This window comes from Simochromis diagramma, unplaced genomic scaffold, assembly GCF_900408965.1.
Source record: "Simochromis diagramma unplaced genomic scaffold, fSimDia1.1 OVJJ01000596.1, whole genome shotgun sequence".
NCBI classification, from domain to species: Eukaryota; Metazoa; Chordata; class Actinopteri; order Cichliformes; family Cichlidae; genus Simochromis; species Simochromis diagramma.
The window spans coordinates 20621744-20644344 of NW_024387245.1; the positions used below are offsets into that span (position 1 = coordinate 20621744).

The 22601-nt window shown below is 41.0% G+C and overlaps 1 protein-coding gene across 6 annotated transcripts in view; it reads right to left on the reverse strand.

Annotated features, from left to right (window-relative positions):
* whrna (whirlin a) overlaps positions 1-17698 on the reverse strand; it is a 196697-nt gene extending 178999 nt beyond the window's left edge. For all 6 annotated transcript variants that reach the window (XM_040053560.1, XM_040053563.1, XM_040053559.1 and 3 more), the window contains exon 1: positions 16085-17698. In XM_040053560.1, the coding sequence (XP_039909494.1) occupies positions 16085-16828 (744 nt within the window). In that variant the 5' untranslated portion in view covers positions 16829-17698. The remainder of the gene's footprint in view (positions 1-16084) is intronic.
* Between the last annotated feature and the right edge of the window lie 4903 nt (positions 17699-22601).

Below are 22601 nucleotides of genomic sequence, written 5' to 3' on the forward strand. Positions count from 1 at the left end.
CCATCTATTTTCACAATATTCCCAAGACCACTGGCAAAAATGTAGTCTCAAAACATGACGGAGCCTCAAGGCTTTTTCATGGATGTCTGTAGACACTCGCTATTGGACCTCTCTCCTGACCTCCTCCATATATTCAAGGTTCAAGGTTCTTTATTTGTCACATGCATAGTTATACAAGTATAACACACAGTGAAATGTAGGCTGACACGCTCCTCGACATGTGCAAAAATTGGGGGGGGGGGGGGGGGGGGGTGTAGAGGAAGAACATATATATATATATATATATATATATATATATATATATATATATACAGACATATAGTATATACACTGGGTGAATGTGCAGTAGTAGCAGCAAGCAGGTGAATTCTGTATATTAATATGAATAGACATCTGACTATTTTACAGGAGACAATATAAACATATTTAAAATTAAAGGAATTTGAAATGTACATTGTGCCTTGGTTTAGTGTCTGGAAGAGTCCTGTCTCAGTCAATTATAGATGATGTGAGAGGGCGGGTGTGTGTGTTTAGGGCATGGATGGCTTGGGGATAGAAGCTCCTCTTGAGTCTCTCTGTCCTTGCCCGGAAGATGCGGAACCTTCTACCAGATTGCAGAAGTTGGAACAGTTTGTTGCCAGGATGGGACGGGTCCTTCAGTATCTGCGCTGCTCTAGTCCGGCATCTCCTGGTGTAGGTGTCCTGAAGCGGGGGGAGAGCAATCCTGCAGCAGCGTTCTGCTGTACGGATCACTCTCTGGAGAGCTTTTTGGTCCTTCACACAGCTGTTCCCAAACCACGATGTCATGTTCTGTGTGAGGATGCTCTCCACAGCGCCTGTATAGAAAATCCTGAGGATCTTTGGAGAGACCCTGAACTTCCTCAGTTGTCGTAGGTGATACAGGCGCTGCCTAGCCTTTTTGGTCTGGACCTGAATGTGGGCAGACCATGTCAGGTCTGAGGAGATGTGGACACCAAGATACTTGAAGGACTGCACCCTCTCCACTGGAGCTCCATTGATGATGATGGGCTTGTAGTCTCTGTGCTGACCCCTTCTGAAGTCCACCACCAGCTCCTTGGTCTTGCTGACGTTCAGCTGGAGGTGGTTGTCCTGGCACCACGATGCCAGATTCTTCACTTCATCCATGTAGGCCGCCTCATCGTTGTTGGAGATGGCACCCAACACCACTGTGTCGTCAGCAAACTTCACAATGGTGTTGGAGCCATGGGTGGCCACACAGTCTGAAGTGTAGAGGGAGTAGAGCAGTGGCGAGAGGACACATCCATATATTGAAGACAATAAGAGCCAAAAATTCATCTCTTGATCAGACCTGTTGTCACTGGTTTTCAGTCCAGTTCTTTTGTAACCTGGCCTTTTCTATCCAGTTTTCTCAAAATTAGAAGTACTCACTGCGGATTATGTCAAGATATGTCAACCAGCTAGTACCTAGTGGCCAATAGGTCTTTGAGAATCACCTCAATGATGCAACAATACTACTTTATGCCTTTTAAAATGTTTTCTTTGGCAATTTTTTAAAGATTCAACTAAATAAATTATGTGATTTTGCAACAGACTGCTAGTAACAAAGTGAATAATGATACAATTTAAGTTTTTGTCTTTGTTAATTTGTCAGTTGTAGACAACACTGGTTTATTTAGGTGGGTTTTTATGCTCATGGTGACTTAAAATAAGAAAAATATTGCCTCTGAAAATCATCAGGTACAAGGACTGGACTGAAAATGATTGAAAAAGCAGCAGTGGCCAAAGAAAAACTTTGAAGACCTTCAAATGGACTAAAGTACAACAGCTGAAGACCAATTTAAAACATTACAAGAATGTCTGGCACAACATGAAGAAATGGATGGTAATTCAAGACTTTAGCACTGTAGCTCCCAGACCAACAAAGACTGCAACACAACACAGACACAAAAATATTCATATTCCTCCAGGCCTCAGCTTCTGTTTGAATGCACCACCAGTTTCAATAAAAAAAATAGAAGAGTATTGTTGTCTTCACGATTGCGTTATTAGTAACAGAAGCATTTGAGTGTATAAACCCAATTCTGTGTACCATTTGTGTACAAAATGAATTCAAAAACTGCAATTTTCACATGACGAGTGACCGTGGTAGTTTCACTCAATCTCACTCAAAAAAAATCAGTTTTCTGTTAAACTCAGAGCACCCTGAGGCCTAATAGAATGAGCCACTTCCTACCTGCAGACAGAAGTCTCTAGAAATGGCGGGATTCAGCTCATTGACCGGATATTAATGGCTACTTCCGGTGATTTAGCGCTGTGGACTCCAGGTGATGGATTGGGGACACCTTCACTGTGAATTGGAGCATTTGGTGGCTCCATTGTAAAGCAATTAGACCATTACAATAGAGTCACTTTGGCAGGAAGTCTGTCTATGGGACACCAGGTGGACCAACTAGAGGAGAATGAAAATGCCTTTATTAAGATGGACAGAATGGTAAATGGTAAATGGCCTGTATTTGTATAGCGCTTTACTCAGTCCCTAAGAACCCCAAAGCGCTTTACACTACATTCAGTCATTCACCCATTCACACACACCATAGCTTAATAGTCAACATATAATTCAGCATGGAACATCATGTCCTGCACAAACTTGGATCACAGTATGAGTGTGTTTCTTTAATCTCCCACTCAGTCTTCACCATCGAGCCTCCTAAGCCAGTAAACATTTCAATATTCATTGGTTTAGCATGCCACAACACAAAGCCAGTCAGAACTGGTCCCCGCCCACTTAATTAAAGCAATTTATAAATATTTTACAGTATAATTATGGAGACAAATTGAACAGAGGAGCTACAATAAACCTTCAAGTATTGCATTTGCTGGAAGGGAAGGACAATGTGATTAAAACCAGCTGTGCTATATCATGATATAAATGCCACAATATGGCCAGAGTTGGATGAAAATCATATAAAAAGATCAATCGGCTGTTTTTCTTTGGAGCAAACTGTGTTCCTGTGTTACATTTCATCGCAAAAAATAGTCATTAAGTGCTCCATTCATTCATTAGGCTTCCTTTCTATCAATTTTCTCTTTCTCCTTCTGCAGCCAGAGCAGCAAAGCAACACTTAATCAAGAGTTTTGTGCTTCGACTTGTGAGCAGCTGCTTACCACCAACCTGAGCTGAACAAAAATACTTTTTTCTATTCTTTTCTAGGAGGAAAAAAAAATGTAGAGATTTCTGATTTGCTCAGTTGTAGCTGCCAAAGTGAACATCTGTTGGTCAGGGAAAATTAAAGAGTTTGCACTGTGATAATATTAATTCACTGCGGGTTGAGTAAATGTTTGGAGAAAACTGTGGGAACGCTTCCAGCATTCTGCGAGGCAGCCGTAGTCCGAAGACATCCTAATCTCATTCCCGGGGCATGCTGTGCATTTATCAAAGCATCTAGTGTCTCCAATATTCACACAAGGTGTCCTCTGGTTTGCTTTGGGTTTAGGAAGTAGCGAGACCGGTATCTATAGCAACTCCAAGCTCATCACATAATGATGTAAGATACATTTTCTGTCACATTTGGTGTCAGTTCGCAAAATGCCATTAATGATGTGAAGGGACTTGTTTTATCGCAACCACATACCTTTCAGTGCCTAAATCAAACCAAACCATGGCAGACTGTATAACACATGAGTGTAGCCACCATCACCTACTGGACTCTGTAATTTGAAGCCTTAATGCTAGCTTTTTGGCTGATACCACATTGGTTTTTGAATCCAAAAGTTACTGTAACTATAGAAGAAATTCTATTAAGCTTAGTAATCTGCATTAATAGGTATAGGTGCAGTGCACAGACACACCTGCTAATTAGTGCAGGCTAATAAAATGCTAGAATTTTACTCATCAAAATGCAGAAACATTTTAGATCGTTTGCGCCACACAGTGAGCCATTTAATATTAGCCAAACGATTAAGTGAAAAAAAGAACCTCTGATTCTAATCTCGCACTGAAAGCAGCTTTTTACTACAAGCCGTATTCACTAAATTACACACATTCCCATTCATACATTTTGTGTAACATTTTGCGCACACACATTCACACGGACACATCGGGGGCAACTCTACTTTTATTGCCCCTGACTGGAGTAGCCAGGGAATCAAACCACCGACGTTTTTATTTATTTACAATCCACAAAGCCACAGCTAATTTACATAGGAGGAAACAACCTTTTAGTTTTATTTACTTTGTGTAACAGGCTGCGAATGTGTCTTTTAATGCTGCAAAGTTTGGCATTTTAACATGGAAGCCATAGACTCCTAAAAGAACTGCAGCTTTTAGCATTTCACATTGGCTTCATTTTCAACCCCAAAGGTTTCCACTTAGCCTACCAGAAGCAAAAGTAAAAAGCAAGTAAAATAAAAAAAATTAATCAGTGAATGAAAACTAAGCAAAACAAAGCTCAAAACAGAAACTGAACTCTAGTCCGTCGCATGTTATGTTTGATTCACTTCTGACTTCTCTGAGAAGTCCAGTGTGCTGCCTCAAATAAAAATGTGAATTAATTCTGTTATTTGCCTGATAAACAGCAACGTGATTTTTAGTTTTAAAGAAGTTTTTTGACAGATTTTTAAAATAGTGTTTTTGTGACAGGTGGTCTGAGGACTTTAAGCACTTTGTGTATTAGCATTTTAAAAGAGGGCCATTAATCTCTCGAGGTCCAACATTGATGCCACAACCAGTGTGTGACATCATCTGACAGAACAGCAATATTTCACACCCTGGGATGAAAACAAAAAGAAAAGCAGGCATTTCTCTCAGGATAACGTCAGGTTTAGAGAGGTTTTCGTCCAAACTTGCAGACGATATGACAGAAAAGGCAAAGACCAGCATCAGGGGATCGTTGCAGCGGTACCTTTGTCCTTGAGGCAGAGAGTTCAAGCTGTCAAATGTAAGAATAATAAGGAGGAGGAGAAGCGCTGATCCTCCAAACTTAAGTCACGACTCATTTCACACTTGTACAGCCACACACTGTCACAACTGGAAGCCAGCCAGTACAAGATGGTGGCCAAATAACTGTTGGCCAGTGGAGCAGTTAGGTGCTAAGTGTCTTGCTCAAGGGTACCCGCAAGGGCAGTTTTCAAAGAGACACCTGCTCGTTGGGTAAATCACAGTGTTCCAGCCAGCGCAACACTTCAATCTCCTCCCTTAAATTACAGGCAGCTGCTGCCCAAATAAAATAATCCTTACAAGTATAAATCAAAATCTGTTTCTTGATTTTGTCACAGAACCATCAAATCAACACAAGTGCAAAAAACCATTTCAAAGTAAAACTTGCATTAAATATAAAAGTTTCAAGCAATCACAGGACTGCATTGCATTCACATGAAAATGATTTTTAACTGGGGCCCCAACAGTATAACAGACTGAATCCGACACTGGCTGAAAGCTGTCAAAATGCGAAATATTTGACATTCATGTTCATTTACCGTTTCCCCACAGTGTCTTTCCTACAGGGGAATAGTCAACAAATTAATACATATTTGGTACTTACATTAAAAACATATTTATAAGTTGTTAGAAATATTATATTCAAGTTAATGAGGCATTTAGCTATTGAATTATGCAATCATTTGCATAATTCCCACAAGAGAAATCTGAATACCAAGACAATCAGTTCAAAATTGCTTGTTTCAGGGTTGTTGGGGGTTTTTTTGCACATTAAAGTTTTTTTCCCCCTTTGGGAGTCAAAATGTTCTTCAAATAAAACTACATAAACAAACTCTGTAAAAATCTTAAGCAGGAAAACAAAAGTTAATCAAAACTTGTAGGTTTGGTGTATGTAAGCACTACTGAAGTGAACATTTTCAGAGATTGAGGAAAAAAAATTAAGAAACCATCCTCTAAAAATACGAATTGTAAAACTTTCCTACATTTTTATTTATTTATAACATTTATTCACTGGTTAAAATACTTAATTAACAGATATCACCATGAAACGTTCCCAGTTGTTTACTTATAAAACGTATGTTTTGTATTACCAGTTTGTGAAAATCACTCTATAAATATGCAAGTGATGCATTATCTCAGTTAAGGTGGACCAATTTGCCCAAAATATTTTTGGCCATTTTTGTGTCATGGAAGCCAAAAATAGCCCCCAAAATCTCAAACTTCACTTGTGCATGTAGTATTTAAGGGATATGAATGGCTCATACACTGTACTCTTACTGGAAAAACTTTGAGATGAATGAAATGCAAACGTTTCTCACTTCTCCTGTCCCAGTAACTAATTCATACTGAAAAAGACTTAGCTTTACTTTCTTGCCAATGTTTTTTTTTTTTTTTTGTCTTTGCAGCAAAGAAAAATCAATTCTCATGAATATTGCCAGTGTTAATAACGATCTAAAAATAATAAAGCTCTGGCTAAAGCGTTATAGGTCAAGTTTTCTTTTTAAATGATTACTTACATAACCAGAAAAATCTTTACAGCTAAAGTTCCCCTCGCTTCACCATGAAAAGTTCAGTAAGACATGAAACAGATGTGGCATTGTCTACAGGCTACTACATTCATACAGACCATTTAACAGTGCACTTTTCATACAAATCATATCAAGTACACAGAGTTGTATATTGTAAATATGAATTACTTGTAGGAGTGTGCATTTTCACCAGTAAATGAGCCTCTTGTGAAAGAAAATGCTGTCCAACGCCCCAGCAAAGTGCTTATGTAAGGCAATAGACTTTTAAAGTCTGTAATAATGGAAACATGTATGCAGAAAAAGGCCAAAAACAACCCGTAAACTGGTTTGGTTTTAGAGTTTTGTGCATCCTGAAAGGCTCGTTAGGTATGCATGCTTTCATCATTTTCATTAATCATTTTCAGCAACATACAGCAATGAATTCTTTAACTCTGGGTCACTTAAACCATTAGATGTTAATTATCTTGCTCATGACTATGTTAGCTGCAGTTCAGCTGGGAATAAGGAAAGAGGAGGAATTTTTCTTTCCTTAGCTGTGAGCTCAACATTTGTGGCCTCTGCTCTTTAGTAAACAGCACAAATGTGGACCTTTAGGATGCCTTAAGGCATCAAGATGCACTCTGAACTCTGCCGATGCAGTAGGCAAATCTGCTGTCAGTGTGATTCGAAATGAAGGAACACAAGTATGTAAACACAAGGCCAGAGGCCAAGCCTAAAGGCACTCAAACTTGTTTATTCCAGACAGCTCTTAACCAGCTTAACAACCTACGTTCAGAGTTCTGAACTGCAAACAGTGGTGGTGAAAGACTTTTTAAACAAACTCTTTTCGCTGTGTCGTTGTTGGGAACACGCGCACAACTGGTCTATCCGTCACATACTCCCACTTTTTTCCTGTCAGGCTGGGTCAGAATAATTTTCTCTCTTATCATTTTTCTGCTTTTTTTCCGCCCTCATAGTGAAACTCTGAGCAGGGATTCTTGGCAGCTTGGCAGATGATTCAGTCCCTGGTCTGTCTCTGTGCTGAAGACATCGGCGGGCGCTTTCATCTCATATTTCCTCCTTGTCGGAAAAAAAGATTAATATTTATTGTCATATCCAGACTAATATATAAGTATTATATGTATGTCATAGTGCTCAGTTACAAGTTAAGTGCCCTGCTTTGGCGTTCACATCCCAAAAACACGCTCTGCCAAAAATTTGTCCACCCCAAGGATCCAGTTGTCCGGCATGAAGAGTAACATAGTGTACGCTGTTAAGTGCCAGGAGGCTTGCCAGGATTTATACATCGGGGAAACCAAACAACCTCTGGCGAAGCATTTATTTATTGATTTTTACATTTACTGCGTACAGATGTTTCATGATTGTTTGAATGTCTAGTCTCCGCTTTGCAGTCAGCCTTCAGTCCTTGAATTGTTAAGGATTAAATTACTTGTGTCTCAGCATGACTTCAAAAAGCTTGTCCATCTTAAGTCAACTCGACTATTGTAATGAGCATTTACAGGCTTCTCTAAAGAGATGATCAGACAGCTGCAGCTAATTCAGAACGTCGCTTCTCGAGTGCTCGCTGAGACCGTGAAAATGGCTCATAATGCGGCAGTTCTCAGATCTTCATGCAGGCTCCTGATTGTCAAACTATGAGAAAAAAAAAAAGAAAGAAACGGTCAAAAAACATTTCTGACCGGCTGCTATGTTATAAACCATCCAGTGCCCTCCGGTCCTTTGAAACGGCTCTAATTTCTATCTCTATGCTCCCTCTCCAGATCTGGAACAAACCCTCAGAGAGCTGCAGACTAGCTTTTATTCAGTCAAATCATTTCTCATTTGTAAGAATGCACTGTACTTCTGTGTAATGTTTTTGTATTATTGGTCATTTTTTTCCTCTTTTATTAGTTCTTTCATTTGAATTGTAATTAATTCCTGTCCACACACACACACACACACACACACACATATATACATACATATACACATATTTTATTCAGCTTTTTACATGACATTCAATTATTTTATTTATTGAGCATCTTGTTTATTAAATTGTAAATGGTAAAAGGCCTGTAGCCACAGCTGCCCTGGGGCGCACTGACAGAGGCAAGGCTGCTGGACACTGGCGCCACCGGGCCCTCTTACCACCACCAGTAGGCAACGGGTGAAGTGTCTTGCCCAAGGACACAACGACCGAGACTGTCAGAGCCGGGGCTCAAACTGGCAACCCTCCGATTACAAGGCGAACTCCCAACTCTTGAGCCACGATCGCCCCTACCTTCTTTTTTATCATTTCAATCTTATTTTGACTTTTCATTCTACTTTATTTTTATTAGGCTGTTCTACTTCATATGAGCAATTTTTAGGTTTTTAACTCATTAATTTTATTTGCTTTTACATTTTACCTTGCTTTTAGATTTTATGTACAGAACTTTGCTAATTCTCCTTTAACATCTTTCATTGACAGCTACTGCTCTTTTTTCAGTTCCCTCTATTGAAAAGATACAAGATGAGTTCAGGTTCCAGTACCTTCACACCCCACCAGGGGGCCATGGCCCATTCATTAATTATCCAGTTCAATGTTGCTGGTGGGTGGGCTGCTCCCCCAGTTGTCACAGAGCCAGAGAGAGGGTACGCCCTTGAAAAGTTCCCAGTCTGTTCCAGATAATAAACTTTACTTACATTCAGTTCTTGTGTTTATTACCTTAAAGGCAATTAAAAGACCTGCATGATGGATGCATTAATGACTGAACCTGAACATGTGGTGGCCTGGTTGATTCAAATCATTAGAAAAAAAAATGTTACCACTGCCATTTTAATTTAGTCTATAATTGTATTTACTTTTTGTTTTCCATTTCATTTCAGGTATAGAAAAAATAATCATCCAACCATTCATCCACCTAACTGTTGTTAATGGCAGCCAATAAATCAATGGAGTGGCCTTTTTGGATCCTGTGTTTAAACGTGCGCACTGAATCAGATGTTCTGTGAGTCAGTGTCATTTTTCAGATGGTGAAGAAAGCAGAGCAACTACCAGCTAAAGAAAGGTTTCTAACAAGTACAAATCAAAGCAGATATACACACATTTACTAGGCGGAATAACAATGAACACAGCTACAAATGATCATTTCAGTCCATCTCTTTTCGATGAGCCAAAAGCTGTTTCTTAGCAAACGTGTCATGCAGTCAAAACCCATCATTAAAGATCATTCTGTGCAACTCTGTTTAATTCATTAGCAAATATGTGGAAGTCTTGATTTTCACTGAAGTAAATCTATTGCTCATTTGCTTATCCAGATTGTTGCATGTTCTTTCCTTTACTGCTATCTCAGACCCACAAATAGCATCAATAATCCTGCCACAACAACAGGCTTGGCTTTAAATAAGCCTCTGCGTCTAATTTTATCATCAGCACATTACTCATTCACACAGTCCTTTCCCTCCTGTATAGTTCTCCACAGGCTTAATCCACTACACTTTAGCAAACCCGTGTTCGGAGATGGCCTCTGAAAGCAGTAGATTGCTGTTTCCCCTGTTTCCCGTGTCAAGAACTTACAGCTGAATTTCTTTCCGACTCGCTCCTCTTCCTAAAAGCCTGCCTTGGCCTCAGTCTCCAGAGTCAATGCCAGGGTTAGCCACCAAGTATGCATCTACCCAGCACTAGCTTTTCATTAATCATCTTCTCTGCCGCGTGCCAGGTAGTCAGAAGATGTGACAGGATAGGGATAAGGACATCCATTTTGCTTTCCTGGCCAGAGACGTTAACAATAAGGCAGGCAAGTCTTGTCTCACCATCAGCCACAGGCTCTCTGATTTTGTTAATTTAATTTGTTTCAAGTCTGAGGAGGATTTGAGGAAGAAACAAAAGAGGAGCGGTGATGTAGCAGCACAAAGAACAAACAGAGAGCCAGCAAAGAACACAAAAGATAAGAGATGAGTTTGCTTTTCGATATGTTTACCCGTCTCCCTCAGCCTACAGTGAGCTGAAGAAATACTGTGTGCCTCTCTTGTGTTTGGAACAGTTGCTTTTTTATCACCATCCTGCAAAGGGACCAGAGAATGAGGGGATTCAATAAGAGATGAAAACTTGGCCGCTGTCTAAATTCACTGGGTCGACACATAGTCTGCTGCCAGGGACATTGACATGCAAACACTTGGCCACAAGTTAGAGGAACGGGAGCCGAGTGGCCCGGAGCAGCTCCGCAGACTGCTAATGGTCAGTGTGTCGATTAGATGGTGGGAGGCAGATAGAAATCTCATTATACTATTAATTGATTCATAGCTTGGAGCTCAATCCAGGGGTGTGACGGAGGTTGGTCTAGCTCAGCAGTGCCAACATGCAGACGGCACCGGACTGCCTGCTGTGAAGAGTCTGCAGATGTTTAACCCACTTTGCATTTATTATGCTTCGCTCCGAATTTAATTCAGAGAGCTCAGTGCAATGGCATCTTTACCGCATTAATGTGATCTTAAAGAGGATATAGTTGCAGTACAAAACTTAAAAACAAGCAATTATCAGATGTATCCCAAGTGATTACAAGTTAATGAGTTCGTATGATGTCACCAGGAGGGTTACAAATGAGGGGATTGCTCTTGGTAACGTTCATAGAGCCAGAGGTTGCCTTTGGGATTAACATCAACATGTTTTAAAAATGTTTTTGCGGTGTGGAGGACAATCAAAGCATCTTCGGTGGAAAAACAGCTGCCTGTTCCTGCTGAAAACAGAGCTAATGAGATCGCTCAGCTCGAACCACTTAGTAAATGTGGCAGAAAACTATTTCTGGACTTGAAGATTAGAATTTAGAGCTGCAACAATTTCCACCTTAATAACATTTGGTTTGGCGTTAAAAACATAAATTAAAACTGAGACTTGAAGTTTGATACTCGGAGCGACCGGCGTTCAGTTCAAGGCGACGAGACTGCTGAAATGAATTGCTGTCACAGCTGGATTCATCAAGAGCGTCCAGACAGCTGCTTATTCAGTGGTGAAATTTCATCTGTCACAAATGACAGAAGCTTAGATTCACTGAGCTTCACAGACGTGGCTGTTGGATTTTGAAAGGACTATAAACACAGAGATTCAGTCAGTTAATCATCAGAAAAGTTTATTAGATGTGCTTTGGTTTGTTGGTTAAGGAGTCTAATGAGAAAACTATTTAGAGATGCAACGATGTATCAGGCAAACATATCAGCTTTGATTGTTGTAGAAAATCCTGAGACCAGGCTTCAACTCATACAGAAATACTAACTCAAGAGAGCCAGTTATCAAAGCAGAGACCAGAGTTCTGAGATTTATCTGTTTTTTTAAATAAATAATATAATTTGTGTAATATAATGACATAAACTGGAGAGACAGCACCGCTCCAGCAGTAGATAGCATCAACAAGTTTGAACATAAAAGTCACCTGTTTCTTAGAAGAACAATATGCTTTTTAAAAAAAAAAAAAAAAAAAAAAAAAGAAAGAAAGAAGAAGAAACAAAGAGTGGAATTTCCAAATTAAAAGTTGGATCATTTCCACTCTTACTTATTCAAAATAAAAGCCTCCAACTATTTATTGGATGTCATCAAGGTGCTCTAACGATGGGAGATTTTTCAAATAAAGTTTTAACAGCTAACTGTTAAAAAACAACAACAACAAAAACCCACCAGTGTCAGATATATCTCTGATATTCAAAATAAAAATCCCAAGTTTATAAGAATAATAAAGGAATTTGATTGACACTCACTTTTTTCAAAGATGAAACCCTCTAAATACTTATTGAAGATCAAGATAATTTAACACTGTGAAATTTTCTAAATAAAACCCCATAGGTCATTTTAGAAAATTAGCATGATGCTCAAAAATATTGCTATTTTGAGAATAAAAACCTATTTACCACCAAATTTTTAGCAGCAAGCCACAGACCAAAATCCCGTAACAACAACAGTCCTACAGCAATTTCTCCAGAAACTGCATAGCTTATTTTAATGCTGCAAATGGATATGTGGCAACAGTCAACAAAGTTCTTGATTTGGAGAAACAACACATTCAGAAAGAAATTGTCTTTTAAAACCACCAGACAAACCTGACAAAAGCAGTCATTTTTACCTCACAGAAAACAGGACCAGCTCCTTGTTCATCCACTTTGTGTGTTTAAGTTCTGAATTAATGTATTATAACACTGAGAAGTGGTAGACAAACAACTCCTGTGTTTTAAGGGGTAAAATCACTGCTTTTATCAGCGGAGCTTGGTAGAGTGTAACTGCTTCACTTCCTCAGCAGGAAGAGCTGTCGGGCAAGAGGTAAACCGGTAACAATGTTCCAAATATAGGGTGCACTTAAACTGATATTGATTTGTTATTGGTGGCAAAAAATCTGCTTTGCCGCTGACTGTGCTCACAGACATAAACACAGGTCAAATGGCTTCCAGGTCATCCACAGAATCTATTTATCATACAGAAAAAGGGCCCTGCTGTGCATGATCTCTTGGGACTTCACCAAATAAGCAGAAGCCACATCTAAAAATTCCCCTCTTATTGATGACTGCCATTGGCTAGGTGGATGGCATTTTCCGATGGCAGTGTTTGATATTTATCTTTTGTTTCCCATTAATTTTGTGCCGAATAAATGTTCAAAGACATTGTGATGGAAGGACAAAAGACTTTAAAACTGTTGATAATGAGAATGTATTTGTTTCTCTTGTTGAAAACGAGGATAGATGACATCAAAGACAACAAAAACAAGAACACACACACACTTCAAGGTGCATCCCTAAAATTACAAATTAAGCTTTAGGGTGTACAAACAAGAAGTGATGCAGCACAAGATTAAAAACAATGTCACCCAGCATCTTGACCTGAATATAAACTATATTTTACAATGTTTGGTTGCACAACATGAGTTTGTATTGATGGACTTGCAAGTGGGCCTGGAGTTTAAAAGGTTAAATTGATTACAGTTCTAAAAGCCTGTAATAAAATTTAGTCCAAACTGAGAAGGCATAAAAATAACTGAACTCAAGCATTAATGACCTCCAGGGGGACTTTATCTTAGACAAGGCTCCTCTCCTGCTGGCTGGATGCCTGCACTTTGCAGCTAATAACAGTACTAGGGCATGCAGCAGCGGTAACTAGTAGCAGTCACAGACATGCTATCATCAATATGGAGCAGCTGAAGTCTGATGATGGGAATTAAGGGGTGAGAATGCTCCACTTCTTTATTTACAATAGCAATGATGAACGGCATTTTTCCACAGATAAGAGACAACTTGAAATGATTGAGAAAAAAAAAAATACTAAGACATGCCATTAGTATTCCAGCCAATGCATAAATGAGGCACAGTCACAGTCTCCTGCAGTTTTGTGAAAGACTGTAGTCAGCAGATTTAAGAGAATGTATTATTAAGACAAAAATAGGACAATGAATGCTGCACTTCGACGTACTAAAAGGTTATGAAAGTATGTGTCCTATGTGTCTCCCTTATGGGCAGATCAAATGAACAAAGCTACAATAAGAAACGATACAGAATACACCAGGAATGAAGAGGCGATAACAGAGGGCCCGTAAACAAAAGGAGGTTAAATATTATGTGTCAGGGACCTTGACCCCGTAAAGCCCAAAACTTGCCCTAAAGCAACGATGGGAAAGGAAAAGAGGCATAAAATGTTCTCATGTCTAAGCATTAGCCAAAAGCCTACAGGTGCAGTTTTTTGGATTAAACGCAGATGGGGGATTGCCATGTGGCTGAGCCCTGAATAAAGTGAATTACAAAAACCCAGACGAGACCAGACAGAGCCTGGATGACTTTTTGAAGACCAGTGAAGGTTAGAAAGGACTCAATCTGAGCTATAATCCATGGTCGCTGGAGGGAACATAACAGTGACCTTTCAACTACAGATAACCACCATTTTAAAAAGCAGCTTACAGATACCTGGCACTTTTGGTCGCTACTTTTCTTTAGCTCGTCGACTTTAACAGAGAACTTTCTACTCTTTGAGTGCAAAAGATCCATGTGCTGAAACCATGGTTCTCAACGTGTGGCCCACGGGCCAAAGACAGCACATGGCAATGTAGAAAGAGTGAACACATTTCATTCATCCACATTTTATGTCATAGGATACCAAGTGAACATTTCTCATTATCTGTAATTGCCATTGTAACTAACTAAATCTTGTTAACTAATACTTCCAACCTGTGTCAGAAAAAGAAATCTTATGGACACTAAAAGTGTTTGACGAGCTCCCTTTTCCATGTGGCGGCTCCATAAACCGATATTCTAAAGGAGGTTTCTCTGAAATGAAATCTCTTTTCCATGAGAGACCAGACCAACAACACATAATGATTACGACACACCAGCAAAATGCTCCAGTACTGAACTCCACAGCCTACCTGACTATTATTGCTGACCATGTCCATCCCTTTATGACCACAGTGTACCCATTTTCTGATGGCTGTTTCCATCAGGACAATGCACCATGTCACAAAGCTCAAATCAGCTCAAACTGGGAACATTACAATGACTTTATTGTACTCAAATGGCCTCCACAGTCACAGATCCCAACCCAATAGGGCACCTTTGGAAAGTGGTGGAATGGGAGATTAGCATGGAGGGTGTGCAGCTGATAAATCTGCAGCAACTATTTAATGCTATCCATGTCAATATGGACCCACATCTCTGAGGAGGGTTCTTAGTTCTAAAGGAAAAAGAAGGTCCAATTTGGTACAAGCATACTAAAAATAGCTGGTGAGTGTATATTTACATATTCAGTGTAATTATGCATTAAGAAAGTGAGTTTCTGAATCTCTTAACAACATAAAACAATTAAAGTGAGATGCAACTTTACAACCCTGCTAAAACCGACTTGTGCTTTTGAACTGTGATTGCTTGTGCTGTGAGTACAACCTGGGTGTCAATGAGTGCAATCACAACAAAAATCCCTATGGGGGTAAGAACTGAGCCAAAGGGGGGAAAGTCAGGATGAAGAGGTAAAAGAGTTAAGAGGACTCTTCAGCACCATGGACAGTTCACAAGGCTCATAAAACCAAGTCCTCAATAGAATTCCTCCTAAATCAATCTGCCCTGCACACTTATTCGCACATGCTCTTTTATCACCTCATTTACTAATAGGCGTCCTTTGCGCTCAATGTCATTAACAGTAGTGCTCGGGGATAAAGTAATCTTTATTCTAAGTTATAGCGTTAAAGTAATGACCTCATTATACACACACACACACACACACACACACACACACACACACACACACACACACACACACACACTTCTATGGTTACCAGCTGCTTTGAAGGTGTCTGGTTACATACGAGCTTCCTAGAAGTAGTAGTTTAAAGCTGACACTCCAGTGTTGCTACAGCACATGCGTAGTGATATTACAAAACTACTTTCAGTGGACAAAATTAATTCCCCTGAACACATCGGAGCTTGTTAGTGCCAAGAGGTCAATTTCAGACACAGAGGCCAAACACGTAATTAATACGAGACGGGGGATAATCATACACGGGATATCGAGGTCTAGAGCAGAAGTAGTTCCCAGGAGTTCGTGCCAGTTCAATGTTGCTGGGATCTAACAACATATATTAACAACACATCTATTGTTTATTATAAAGAGAATTTTGCTTCGGCTGTGTAAGAAAAATAAGAAAAATGCAACGCTTACCTTCACTGCTTCAGCATGGGTGACTTTATCGAAGACTTTATCGTTGACTTTCATGATCTGGTCACCGACCCGGAGACCCTCTTTCTCCGCCAAGCTCCCGGGCTCCACCAGGGACACGTAGATCCCGACTCCGTGCTCCGAGCCGCCGCGGATGCTGAAGCCCAGGCCCTCGTTGCTCTTGTGCCGCTTCATGGTGACCTGGCGCAGCTCACCGGGCGGCTCGTGGATAAAGTTCCTCCCGAGAAGAGGTACCAGGGGAGCTGTCCCGTCGCTGCTGGTGCTGAAGCTGTCCGGAGAGCCCCGCAGCGCCACTTGAAACTCGGGGGGGTTGTTTGGAGAGAAATGCCCCGGGGGCGTCGGGCTAGCGCTGAGGAATTCGCCCGGGGACGGCTCGGCGTGTCCGTTGCTTGCAACTAAATCCGACTTTAAGTAAAGGCCCTCCGAGGTGTACTGCTCGAAAAGGAGCTGATCGGAGCGGGGGATCACCAGCCGCAGCATGGGCAGAAGTTGCCGTTTGCTGGGAGCGTTGAGGATGACATTGAGGGTCTGCACCAGGTCGTACACGTTGCGTTTGGAGTGGTAGACATTCAGGCAGTGGATGAACTGCTCCCTCTCGAAATCGTTGAGCAGGAGATTGAGCGCGTTGTGCAGCTTCCTCACGTTAGCTGACAGCGTCCGTGCGCTGGACGCCACAGAGTTTGCCGAAGAGCTGAGCGACATGCGCTCCAGGTCTGTGCTGCTCATCCTGGCGGTGTGACCGGGACACGGCACCACACTTCTGCGGGGTTAGAGAGCGCACATAACGGGATGGACGCGCGGGATCAGACCGGCGCTTGGCATCACGACCACTGGAGCACTTGCAGCGCGGTTATACCCATGGTCTCCGGTACCGACAGATGAACCACTTCAGGCTGTTATTCTCGCAGACACGAAAGAAGTTCAGAGAATTATGCCCAACTCAATGTCAGCGTTCACCCAAATTATCTCGCTAATATTGATTAGATATCGCTAACAGTATTCCGCAAACTTCACGCGCAAACGGTGCGTCACGGCTGGGAATGCAACAGCCGCGTGGAAAACTCGTCCCACTCCGCCAGTGAGCTTACTAATATGCCACGTAAAGCTCTCAGCCTGCGTGTCATCAGCTGCCGTCTTATTTTCCAGGAGGTCAGGTGGCTACCGAGCTGCCGCTTCTCTGGTGTCCGCCTCGCCGTCAACAGCCCCACTCCAGTTCAGAATAAACACCGGAACTGAAAATTACACGCATTCAGTCCAACAAATTCGGCAAAAAGGAATAACAATTCCTTCGATGAAGAAAACAGAAAAGGATGAAAACTTATTTTTGGGCTCCTGCCCTGCGTCCCGAGGAGTTCAATATCCCGCTGTGGTCACCGTTTTACTTCCAAACGACTTCAAGCTCGCAAAAAATATCTATCTATGCACATCCACACGGAACAAGAGAGCTTTGTTGGTTTTTGCTTTTATTATCCGTTTGCTTGAAGTGCGGCAGTGACCTGCAGCTCAGAGTCCGCTTCCCAAACGTTACTACAGCGACTGAGCAAAGACTGGCGGATCTCTCGCGTCTGACCGTCCCCTGTCAGGAAATGACGCAACCTCATGCAGCCAATTAGTAGGTGGGAATTAGCAACAAGCACTCGTGTCACAACTGACGCCAATAAGTTAGTAAATGGATCTTTAATTAGACACAATAAACTGCTCTTTACTCAGGGTCGTTTGAAGGATTTTATAAATGGGGTGGCACAAGAGGAACCAAGAACAAAGTGCCGACAAACACGTGAATGTCTGATTGGAAATATATATATATATATATATTAATGTGGAAAACTGGTTTAGAAAAAAATGGTTTTATTTATTTGTGCAGCTCTGTGCCCTGATGCATATGGTATTATATGAAAAGTGGCTCTATACAAGAGTCTGATCTTTTACATGTAGCTGTCTTGCATAATGGTGAAACCTTAGGCTGTGAAAAATAAATAAATAAAGACAGAAACAGTCAGTTCCATGTTTTCTGTTTATGTTTCAGGTGGATACGGTAGCTAGAAATTACCACATATGATTAAAACAGCGCAGTGCAAAGTTATCAGCTCACACCAGTTTGTTTGGTTAGCAAGCTGTTGTACAGGTGAAGCACACACACGACTACACATGATCTGGCGTGGAGCTTCATATCTGCTTGAAATAATAAATGTTTTACTATTATTTTGCAGAGTGCAAAAACAATCTTTATAACTACCGTACTATAAGATTTTCTTGTGTAATTTACAATTTTAAGGCTTTAGATTAGGGCTGAGACAAACCAGGGCAGGGGTAGGGAAGGTTAGTCCTCAAGAGGTTCCTGCAGGTTTTAGATCTCACCCTGGGTCACCACACCTCAATCTAATCATTCAACGAAGGATTTCAAACACATGACCACTAAACACATAAATGTATGTGTGGTCTTTGATGTGTGATAATGTGGGGTTAAGTGAATAAGGCCCCACTAACACGGGCCACTTTCAAAGTCAAAATACACAACTTTTACTTACTTACTTTTATTTCTGATTTTTCAAGTTTTACTACTGCTGGGTTAGTAGTTAGAGAATATTTGTAGAAAAATATGAAAAACTACAGGAAACCGTGGAAATCTGCTAGCAACAAAAGCAATGACTACGAGGTTTTTGTTGCAATACTTCAACCAGTGACAGATTCAGCAGTTCTTCTTGTAACCACAGGGACTGCCCCCTATTGGCCAATAAATACAAGCACTTCTACAGTGGCTTGACTTTTCAGACTTGGGATCTATTAATACAGTCTGATCAGGGCCTGTGTTGGTATTACTAGGTCTGGGTAATCAAAGCCACTTAGTGCAATGCTTTGTTATCAAATCACCATTTATTATGATGTTTATTCAGTGATTTCAGGAACCAGATTAACATATGAAATAATTTGTGGGTCTCAGAGTCATCTTATGACATGACAAAGGAGAGAAAATATATTTTTGTCACAATAAAAAGTTTCAGTTTCAACTTTCTATTACTGGTCTTGTCAGCTCTAACCTAAAAGCTTCACTGTACTGACATAAAACACTTTAAAGGTCTTTTTTTGTATCTTAAATCTCACTTTGCAAAAGGAAAACACCACACAGCATCAACTCAGTGTATCTGTCTCTGATTTTTTTCCCCCTGTAATCCACCTTTTCTGAATAGGAATTGATCTTTGTCTGCAGGTCTCTCTCTGGAGTTTAACTAGCAATCCTTGATCCATGAAGCCTCAAGCTATAGCCAAAAGGAGCAAAGTGGACTTGAGCTCGGCTCCCAGAGTGATCGATCACAAGAACAAAACTGTGACGATATCAACTGCAAAATGAAACCCTGTGCTCCAAGGCCATTGTGTTGACAAATGGCGGTGTGCAGTTTTGGCAGAGCTTCAGAGCTGAGTCTTCCTTTAAAACTGAAGCCAGTGCAGATATCCATTCCACTTTATTAACCAGTAACTGAAGCGGTGGTAAGGCTGACTGCTCTCAGAAAAAGAACCATTGTGACATTTTAATTTGAAATTATGATCCTGGGTGTGCTGGGTGACAAAATTACTAATGTCAAAGTAATTAGTGAGGTTTAAAATGGACCAACAGACTTGGAAAATGAAACTAACTCGGAAAATGAAAATGGTCTTTGGAAATGAATCAATAAGACAGAGAATGCACTGACCATTAAAGGAGCAAATGAGGTTAGGGCAGAGCTGATTGAAATCACAGATGAAGTCAGCACTCTGCTTTTTGAAAGTGATGCAGCAGAACTGTCAGCAGGCGGCAACCCAGGGAGCTGAGATAAAAACAAAAGCATTTCAGACAATACGCATAGTTTCACAGGAGGAGGTTTATCATTTAATGACTCGCTTCCCAGAGTCAATCTTCTTCCTCCAAATAAGCTTGTTGGAATACTGATGGTTTGTTTCCATGGAAAAATTACTTCATATTGTGTCTACAACTGTCTCCCTATTAGAGATTAATCAGAAAATTATTTCTAACAGCAATTTTACAAAGTAATTGTCCTTAATTGTTTTTTCTTTAGACAGCAGCTTAAAAACAACAACAACAACAACAACAACAACAACAACGACAACAAAAGTTGATAGAAAACAGAAAAAGGCAACAATCAAATATGTGAGAAAGTCAAACCAGAGAGTATTTCACAGTTTTTGACAGATTAAACAAGTTACTAATTATCAAAACAGTCACAGTGATACTGGTAACAGGGATAAACTGTTCTGGCACTTGTTACAGACTCATTTAGTAAATACTGTTAAATCTTGTTGTTCCAGATCACCATAGGAATGTGCGGGCATGCATCTCTGCCCATAAAAATTAAAAACTCATGCCTGTTCTGCCCTTTATGTGTGGTGGCCCGGGCAATGTGGAGGTTTTTGTGTTTTACTTTACTTTCTTTCTCTCTCTGGTCTCAGGTGGAGTTATGGGATGGCTGTTCCGGCTGGGCCCACCTGCTCTGTTTCCCAGGGTTCAGCCGTCACTTCCGTCTCTCATCATCTCATCAGTGAGAAGCATTTAAAGACCGGCTTGTGCCTTCATTCTCCAGATTGTTGTCATTTCGATGGTGGTAATTGGCTCCCTCATGCTCAGAGCTCATTTTTACTTCAACCTGTGATCACAAGCTGGCTACCAGCTACCTAAGGAATACTTACCTGTAACGTACTTGTCTGCCCCCTCCTCCCTGGACTCTTCCAGCCAGTCAGTGTCTGCTGACCAAGACAACTGGCTCCACTTCATTCTGAAATGAATATTGACTTTGAAACACTTACCTCTCACTGAGTCTAAGTCCTGTTTTTGTTTTGTTTATTTCTGGCAGTGATTTCCTGCCATGTTCCTGTTATCCGACTCTTACCTGCACAATTTCCTGCTGCTATTTCCAGCATCGTTAAATTCCAAACACCTGTAAATAAAGCGTTTTGAATGGTTGCTTTCGGAGTCAACTTGTCCATTTGCACCTCTCAACTGCTCCAAATATTCCTGCTACTGTACCTTTGGATTGCTCACTACCGTCACTTGTCCAATTAGTCTGAAATATCCATCATCCATTGCATTTAATTGGGGGGGGGAGCCTAAAGGGGCAGAAGTGGCACGGAGTATGACCAGTAAAGTGTTTGGTAAAGATTGGGTTGGTGTGGCCCCACTTTTCAGTGGGTGCTACTGGTAGAGGCAGACTATTTCTACAGGGCTGGCCAGGGTAAGCTGCTGGTGTGGTATACAACTCATGTCTTCATTTATTTTTGGGTTGGACACCCAACCCACCCATCCATCCATCCATTCATTCTCTTCTGCTTATCCTTGTCAGGGCCATTTGGAGGGGCCTCTAGCCCCAGCTACCATGGGGCTAGAGGTTTATGTTATCTTAATGATTTAAAAATATTTAACATTTCTGAAAGTATTTTTTATTTGTTGCCAGTTTTTTATTGTTAAGCTTCACAAGGCAGTTACTATATAAATGGTTGGTTATGCTGTTAAAATGGATGTTAACAGCAGTGATAAGTAAATAACTCTGAAGGAATGTTACACTGGAAAAAGACTAATTAACTCTGATTCAGTGAATACATGTGTAGTAGTTCAGTTGGAGAACTTTTTAAACCACAAACTCACATACCCATATCTTTACCTACATCGATAACACTACATATCCTTTAGTGCCAGAACTACACTTAAAAACCAAACACACGACTCTGCGATGAAAGCAGTACGTTTATTTACAGTGTAGTAAATAATTACACAACTATGAATCCCCGTGCTCGTACTCCGTGTCTTCGCCCTCACTGCCCTCTCATTCTTGCACTCCTGCTGGAAAAGCCACAGAGGCAGCCGTTAACACACACCTAAATAGCGACAGACTAACACTCACTGATTTTTGCTGAGAACACTGACGGGTAGTCACACAACGATCCACCGTCGAAGAGAGCTCAGCCGCACTGCTAAGTAGCTCCCCGGAGAGGCTGATCAGCTACAGGTGTGTGTCATCATCGTTGGGTGTGGCCAGCCACCTGGCCTGGCAGGGCACACTCACCAGGCCTGATGGTGGTGCCTGTAAACCAGCCTACCAGATACACCCGCACGCACGCACACACACACACAAAAGCAGGAAAACAGGGACAGCAGCACAATACACACACACACGCCATCAAAAATATAAACAAGTCCAAAGACTTCTCATGAACCCTGGGTCCCTCAGACCCAGGTCTTTGACACCATCCAGCTTTTGGATTGACCAAATGCTTCTGCAAACCTGGCCCAATCACCCAACATCAACGGCAAAACTTAGTAATCCAGTTTCTGGAGGCTATTACAGCAGCTACTAGTGGTTTGGTCCTGTTTTGGATGTTGTTTGTTTTACCAAGAAACTAGGCAAGTGGCTTTCTGGAGTGAAAAAATGCAGACTAGATACAAAGGAATAAAGAGCAGTTTCATAACTGAAAAATCTAGAGTGTAATCTGGTGTATTCTGTAGAAAGTGTAA